This window comes from Suricata suricatta, chromosome 11, assembly GCF_006229205.1.
Source record: "Suricata suricatta isolate VVHF042 chromosome 11, meerkat_22Aug2017_6uvM2_HiC, whole genome shotgun sequence".
Taxonomy (NCBI): Eukaryota; Metazoa; Chordata; class Mammalia; order Carnivora; family Herpestidae; genus Suricata; species Suricata suricatta.
In genome coordinates this window covers 13,559,197-13,568,099 of record NC_043710.1, presented here as the reverse complement: position 1 = coordinate 13,568,099, position 8,903 = coordinate 13,559,197, and the positions used below count along the sequence as shown (strand labels likewise).

Here is an 8,903-nt window from a genome sequence, read left to right as displayed (position 1 = left end):
ATGTTGGGTGTGCAGCACAGATGTTTCTCTTTGTTACCTTTGGGACCACAGAATGCTTTCTCTTGGCCGCAATGGCCTATGACCGCTATGTAGCAATCTACAACCCGCTCCTGTACTCCGTGAGCATGACACCCAGAATCTATGTGCCACTCATCATTGGTTCCTATGTGAGTGGCATTTTGCATGCTTCTGTCCACACAGTGGCCACCTTCAGCCTATCCTTCTGTGCATCCAATGAAATTAGACATGTCTTTTGTGACATCCCTCCTCTCCTCGCCATTTCTTGTTCTGACACTCACACAAACCAGCTCCTGCTCTTCTACTTCGTGGGCTCTATTGAGATCATCACTATCCTGGTAGTTCTGATCTCCTATGGGTTCATTCTATTGGCCATTCTGAAGATTCGCTCTGCTGAAGGGAGGAGGAAAGTCTTTTCTACATGTGGCTCTCACCTAACTGGAGTGTCAATATACCACGGAACCATCCTCTTCATGTATGTGAGACCAAGTTCTAGCTATGCTCTGGACCATGACATGATAGTGTCAACACTTTACACGATTGTGATTCCCATGCTGAATCCCATCATCTACAGTTTAAGGAACAAAGATGTAAAAGAGGCGATGAAAAAATTGTTCAGTAAAAATTGGTATATCAATAAAGTCTACTTTTCACATTGACCATGAAATTAAGAAACATTAAAAATGCCATTTATTATCTTATTATTAAAATGATATTATTATTAAAATGATTTTACTTTCATTTATTTGTGCCTTTCTCTTCTTGTTATATATTTTCATATAAGGATTGTGGTCACATTTCTAGCTGTGCACTTTTCACATAGATAACAAATGTTTGTCATTCAATTTCTTCTTTCTTAATTCATTCTGATATATACACAGAAACACACATGCATTTATATACACATGGGTGCATAAACATGAATCTATGTTGATACTGATCGTATTATTTTGCTCAGGCTGCCATAACAAAGTGCCACAGACTGAGGCTTTAACAGCAGAAATCTATTTCTCACTGTTACAGAATCTGTCAGTCTGAAGGTAAAGGTAGAGTGAATTCCTTCCGAGGCCTCTCTCCTTCACTTGTCTTCTCTTTTAGTCTCCACATGGTCGTTCTTCTCTGTGTTTCTGTGTTCTGATCTCTTTTTATGACACCAGCAATCTTGGATTAGGGTTCACTCTAATGTCCTCATTTTAAGTTAATTATCTCCTCAAAGACCTTATGGTCAAATATAGTCATATTCTGTGGTATGGGGAGTTAGGTTTTCAAAATATGAATATCGGTGTATATGTGTGTGTGTGTGTACAAGTGCAGCCATATATTTATTTAATATATATAAATATATTTACATATATACACATACAAAGATTTATTACTTGTATGTATATTTATACATACAGAGTCACATATGCATGTGATCTTTAAAATGTATAGTATTACCTTTCATCCTCATATGAGTCAAACTGGATAGTCTCCCACAGTTCAATTATAAGTAAGTTTAAGGTCATATCTGCATTGCTCTCTCAGAGAGCAAAATCATGCTCATATAATCCCAATCCATTTCCATAGAATCATTGGCATCTGACTCCTAATAAAAGCACTCCACTCCATCCTTAAATCTGTGCATTGAGAGCAGGGACCACAGATAATATATTTAAATCTCTGGTGTTTTTACCACTCTGATTGTGAGGGTACATCTTTCCACTTTTTGTTATTTCATTCAGATCATGGGCATTAAATCCATTTTTACTTCCTCACTGAATACAGAGACCAGGCCTTAGCACTCATCAAGATTATTTTTAAACTCAAGAATGACATAAAACAAGCACCTTTCACAGAGTAAGTTACAGCTGGCTGCCAGAACCTGAGCTGAGGCACAGCCCATTTCTATGGCTTTGCCTACTAACCTGCCATAGATCACCTTGGCTCTCTTTCCTCTGACCCCTACCACCTCATTATGGTCTTATAGATGCCACTACCGCTTGCCCAGACCCAAGAACCAAGGTATAGAAAAACATCCCGACTAGACTCACATTTAGCCCTGTTTCCAACAGACCTCATTTTCATTGCAAGGACATGTGTCCTTCAAACTTAATTAACTGTAAGTGGTTGTGATTTTCCATCTTCCCTTTATTTTTTTTCTGTTTATTTTTATTTATTTTGAGAGTAACAGAGAGCAAGCAGGGAAAGGGCAGAGAGAGAGGGTGATAGAATCTCAAGCAGGCCCCACACTTCATTGCAAAGACCCACATGGGGTCCTAACTCACAAACTACAAGATCATGACCTGAGTCGAAACCAAGAGTCAGACATTTAACCGACTGAGCCACCTAGATGTCCCTCCATCCTTCCTTTTTACATTTCCTTATCATCATCATCATCATCATCATCATCATCATCATCATCATCATCATTTTATTTATTTTGAGGGGGGAGGGAGAGAGAGAGAGAGAATGAGAATCCCAAAGAAGACTCCACAATGTCAGTTCAGAGCCCAGAGCAGGGCTGGAACTCACAATTGGTAAGATTATGATCTGAGCCAAAATCAAGACTAAGCCAACACATGCCCTTATTATTATTGTTTTTTCAGTGTTAAATTCCATTGGTTCCAATAGGATCATCTTCTTAGCACATGGAACATAACTTAAAGACATATCCCAAAAGTCGGTTTATTAACTATAAATAACACCTTAACTGTACAAATATAGATGATCTTTTACCACAATTTATAGCCCCCAGCAATTTTTGTCTTTTTTCCTTCTGTTTGTAACGTTCTCCAGGCTGCCATTCACATAACTCCTTTTTTAAAATGCCTGTTCTTAGTGGTGATTTCATTGACTATATTATGATAATTAGAATTTCCTTCCTTCAAATAGCTTCATATTCTTTCCTTCTTAAATACAACCTTTTCACTTATCATAATTACATTTAATATGTACTTAATATATATTTAATTTCTTATCTGATCTATTTTCCAGACATATATGTCTGAAATTTTGTCTGGCATATATTGTGGCTCAATAAATACCCCTAAATGAATAAATTGTTTATATAAGAAATTGTCAAAAACATTTTATTTAACTCAATGAAGGTATGCATGTAAAAAAAGATAGAATGTAATTAGGTACAGTCTTAGATTTTCTAGTTTACATTTTTCTTTTTAAATATATCCTCTTTCTATTGATCACTTTTCTATTTTTTTCTAGCTTTCTCTTTTGGGGAAAAATTTTCCAGTGAATAATGTGTCAGTGTTATCACACATATTTCAGCACTTCATGTTTTCATAACCAGTATTTCTGATATTTTCCATTTCTTTTTGACTTAAGGATAGTTTAGTAACATCTAAAAATGCTTAAATGAATATATTAAGAGCTTTTTTACATTTCATATTAATTTCTAAAGAGAATGAAATTTTTACACATTTTCTTTATTAGGATCTTAGTTTTCACTAATGTATGGAGGTTTTCATTAATGCTGCACTTATGCTTGTGAAGAGAATTATCACAAAGCTTTTCTACATTTTTACTTACACAAATAATTATATTGGATGTTTAGTCTTAATGTTTTTTTTTTTCTAACATTTAATTTTGAGAGAGAAAGAGAGACTGAGCATGAGTAGGATGGGACAGAAAGAGAGACACGGAATTCAAAGCAGTCTGCAGGCTCTGAGCTATCACCACAGAGCCCAGCCTGGGCCTCAAATGTGCAAACTGTAAGCCCATGACCTGACCAAAGTCGAACACTTAACCGACTGAGCCAACCAGGCACCCCTAAGTCTTTATGCCCTAAAGTTTTCTTAACTGAAAACATTTAATAGGGGCATATAAAGTTTTCCTAAAGTTAGCAGGCTTCAATACATTTCTGTATGAGAAATGCATCTTCTTCAATGCATCTCCTGTATGAGAAGTTTCCTGTTTGAGACATGCATTGCTACTTTACTATTTGCATATATAACATTCAGTCTGGAGTGGGAGAATCCAAGTGGAGGCATCCAACTGCAGAGACAAGGGGATGTGGTTATCGCTTAGGATGGTGGACTCAAAACAGCAATCAAAATAAGCATGACATTTGTAAGCATGACAATGGCAAGTTGATCATGGTATTTCTAGATGTGAAATAGATGAGAAACACCAAATGTTGACTTCATCTGTATAAGCATGTTAAGTGAACAAAAGTCTAACTGGAATCATAAAAACACTCAATTTATGAACTGAGCCAGCTTATAGCCCTAGAACCTCTTCTATGAAGGGAGCTCATGAACCCTCAAGGGATGACCCTCATATATTACCAAAATATTTAAACTATTAATATTTCTCCAAACCTGTGACAAAGGGACTTTGGACATTTACCAGGGTAACTGTGCATTAGTGAAAAAGGAAATAAAAGATCTTTGGGACTACTGGATACTAGTTCTGAACTAATGATGATAATTCCAGAACACCCACTATTTCATTGTGTTTTTATGTTTCATGGCCCAAGAGTCAGGGGAGGGGCTTGTGGAAGTCAAGTGGTCAATGGAATTTTACTTCTGACCAATCTCACAATGAGCTCAGTGTGTCCTTGGCCTATCCTGTGGTTATTTCTCCAGTTCCAGAATGTCTAATTGCAACAGAACAACTCAGCCCCTGGCAGAAGCCACACATTGGTTCCCTGGCCTGTGGAGTAAGGGTTATCATGATGGAAGAAGCCAAGTGAGAGCAACTATATCTGCCTTAACCAAGAAAAAGAGTGAACCAAAATCAGGACTGCGTTCTTGGAGGCAAATAAAGAGATTAGTTCCACAATCAAAGACTTGAGGGATGTAAGAGGGGTGACTCTACTTCTTAAATGTTTTAATGTTTATTATTTTTGAGAGAGAGAGACAAAGAGCCAGCAGAGGAGGGGCACAGAGAGGGAGACACATAATTAGAAGCAGGCTCCAAGCTCTGTGTGGCCAGAACAGATCCCAATGCGGGGCTTAAACTCACAGACTGCGAGATCATGACCTGAGCTGAAGTCGGCCACATAACCAACTGAGCTTCCCAGATGTCCTTAAGAGTGGTGATTCTATTACATACCCATTCAAGTCTTCCATTTGGCCTGCACAGAAAACTCGTGGGTCTTTAAGAATAGTAGAGAATTAATTAGTGATTATTCCAGTTGTTGGCTTTGGATCAGATGTGGCTTCATCACTCGAGCAAATTAACACATAACCTGGTAGCTGGTGTGCTGCTATTGATCTGGCAAGTGTTTTATCCTTCCTCCATTTTTATAAGTTTTACCAGTTCCATCCATGTTGCTGCAAATGGGAGGATTTCATTCTTTCTCAATCCAAGTATTATTCTGTTGTATATATAAGCAACATCTTTATCCATTCATTAGTTGATGGATGCTTTCTCTGAGCCACCAAAGCCAACAATCTTTACTGTTCTACCCAGAAGTATATCAGCTCTATAGCCTATGTCATAATTTGATTAATTGGTATTTTTCACGATTTCCTTCCAAAAGATATAACCCTGATCCACAAAATTGATGACATTGTGCCAATTGGACTTAATGGCAAGAAGTAGCAACTGCACTAGAATTATTGGTGAGACATTCATGTGACAGGAATTGGAAAATTAATTTATGAAAAATTCAGGGGCTTTATGCCTAAGTGAAATTTCTAAGGGTATATGTCAAGATATGTCTTCTAAGGTCAAGGGAAATTTGGTGTATCGGTTGTTTTTAAAACCAAAAAAGTCACATGAATGTACCTCTTCTGTGAGGGTAGTGTATTCCTCATTTATGTGTCTTGTACCAGCCATATACCTATTGACCTTAAACATTGATAGTTTTGATGGGAGTCATGATAGAAGACAGCTCTGTGATAGTTTTGGCTGCTGTGCAATCTTCTCTTCCACATGGACTCTGTGATACAGCAAGTCTATTGCTAGTGAATGTGGCACTGGCAGAGAAGGATGCTGTTTGGAGCTTTTGGTTGGCCCCTATGAAGAAATCTCAGTGTAGATCTTTAATATTCTGGAGCAAAGCCCTGTCATTCTCCATAGATAATTACTTTTCCTTTGCAAAACAGCTCTTAGCCTGTCATTAGGCCTTAGTAGAGACTGAACACTTTACAAAGGCCACAACATCATCACACCTGCTGATCATCCCCATTCCAAGTTGTGTCTTTTCTGACTCAACAAGTCATAAATGTGGTCACACATAGAAGCACTCCATCATGAAATGGAAGTGTGATATATGAAAATGCACTTGAGCATACCTTCAAGATGCAAGTAAGTTACATGAAAAAGTGACCCAAATACCAATGGTCCACAATTCTTCACTCTCCTTGCCTGAGTCTATCACTTCTGGAGAGTTACTGATGATTATTTGACAGAAGTAGAGAGGCTTGAGGCCTAATAAAGATGATATTGAACAAAAAAAAGCAAAAATCCAACAGTGGACACCAAAGCACTATTGCCTCTTTCTGTGACATCCCCGAAAGACTTCAGAGAAAGAATATCCTTGCAGTGGTAAGAACCTTGAGCAGTATAACTCTATGTGTATTTTGTTTGGAAAGAGAAATAGCCAGATGTGGAAATACATACTGATTCATGTTCTATGCTGGGCAGTCAAGGACTCGGAAGGTACACAATTGAAAAATTGGTGTCAAGAAGGCTGCTTAAGAAGTATGTAGATAGACTTCACTCTCTGTGTTAAGCATGTGAGGATATTTGCATCTCTTGTCAACGCCCACCTAAGATTAACCCTAGCAGAGAAGGAGTTTCATAATCAAGTGGATAGGATGACTCATTCGATGGATTTTATCTCATAAGCAGCCCCTCTCCTCAAGTAATGGACTCATGAACTGACTGTGGCAACAAGGAAGAAGGCTTGTGTGGGCACAGCAACATAGACATCTCTTTACAAAGACCAACTTGGCTGAACTCATTGCTGAGCAGCCAATTGGCCAGCAGCAGAGATTCATTACTTAGGTCCCATATGGCTCCATTACTTGACGGAATCAACCAGCTACCTTGTGGTATATTCTGGAGATTGGATCCCTTCCATCATTGTATAGCAATATTTTGGGACTAGTTACATTGGTCCATTGGGATTCCAGCCTTATCATCTCGTGCATTATTTTCTGAGCATTTTATCATTCTTGGATGCCAGTTTTTACTCAGATGTTACTTCACAGGAGAGACTTGTCAGGGGACCCTGGGGAGAGGAAGGGGGAAAGAGAGCAGGGGAGAGTGAGAGACATGGATCAAGGGAGACTACTGAATACAGAAAACGAACCATAGACTGAAGGGGGAGGGGGAGAGAGGGAGGGGGTGATGGACATGGTGGGGGGCACTTGTGGGGAGAAGCACTGGGCTTATGGAAACCATCTGACAATAAACTATTTAAAAAATGCTGATGAAGTTCCTAGCACTTCTTATGTCGGTTGTGCAGCACAGATTCTTCTCTTTGTTATGTTTGGGACCAGGGAATGCTTTCTCTTGGCTGTAATGGCATATGATCTATATGTAGCAATCAACAACCCTCTCCTATATTTAGTGATCATGTCACCCAGAGTTTATGTGCCTCTCAGGGTTTCTTCCTATGCAGGTGGCATTTTACTTACTTCTGTACATACAGTGGCCACATTCTGCCTGTTCTGTGAATCCAATGAAATTAGACATGTCTTTTAAGCATTTCCCCCTACTACTTGACATTTATTTTTTTTTTAATTTTTTTACCATTTATTTATTTTCAGGAGAGATTTACAGAGCATGAGTCGGGGAGTGGCAGAGAGGGAGAGAGACAAACTCCAAAGCAGACTCAATGCTCCTAGCTGTCACCACATAGCTGGGCATGGGGCTTGAACTCACAAACTGGGCGATCATGACCTGAGCTGAAGTTGGTCGTTTAACTGAAGGAGCCACCTAGGCACCCCACTACTTGCCATTTTTTGTTCTAACACTCACACATGCCATATATACATGCATAAATGCATATATGATGTTTGTATGTATAAAATGTACATATACATATCATGTATATATATAATGAACATGCATGCATATTATATATACATATATTTATATAATTCAACAGTTGCATTTCTCTAAGCTTCATTACTATTTGTCTTTCATGACCCTTAAATATACTATCAATAGATGTTACTGTTCTATGTTTGGACAGTAATAAGGAAAGATTCTGATAATGGAATAAAGATATATAATGTTAAGTCAAACAGTGAAAATGCCATGGTTATAAGCCTAGATGGATCTTACTCTAAAGAAGACAAAAGAAATACATTAAGGAGGTCTTTGCAAGGCTCCAGAACAGAGAAGTAACCTCATAATGAGAGCTAACGACTGTAAGCAGTGCAGTGATGTACTAGTCCATAGGACCCTGACACATACATCATAGTAGTAGTGAGTGAAAATCACATCCCACAATGACAACAACAGCAATGCACTTACATCAGGAATTTATGAATCAGTTCGAACATAATAAAAGTGCACAGATGACAAAAATTATCTATAGTTGTAAAGTCCTGTGCTGGAAGGCTGATAAACATTTTATAGGAAAATATTCTAGGATATACAACAGTGTTACTGAAACCAAGACATTTTCTTTAGTTTCTGAGCAAAAAGACAGGGACTGATATGCAGCTCAATGCTGAAAATGCATTTTACTTAGGAACTTATTACTCTCAAACAATTTCCTCAACGCCTCTTTTACATCTTTGTTCCTTAAACTGTAGATGATGGGATTCAGCATGGGAATCACAATCGTGTAAAGTGTTGACACTATCATGTCATGGTCCAGAGCATAGCTAGAACTTGGTCTCATATACATGAAAAGGATGGTTCCATAATAAATTGTCACTCCAGTTAGGTGAGAGCCACATGTAGAAAAGACTTTTCGC

General features: G+C 38.2%; 1 protein-coding gene across 1 annotated transcript in view; it reads left to right on the top strand.

Moving 5' to 3' along the window:
* LOC115272423 (olfactory receptor 1094-like) overlaps positions 1 to 677 on the top strand; it is a 2,886-nt gene extending 2,209 nt beyond the window's left edge. The window contains exon 3 of the mRNA XM_029915497.1: positions 4 to 677. Within this exon, the coding sequence (XP_029771357.1) occupies positions 4 to 677 (674 nt within the window). The remainder of the gene's footprint in view (positions 1 to 3) is intronic.
* The last annotated feature ends 8,226 nt before the right edge of the window (positions 678 to 8,903 follow it).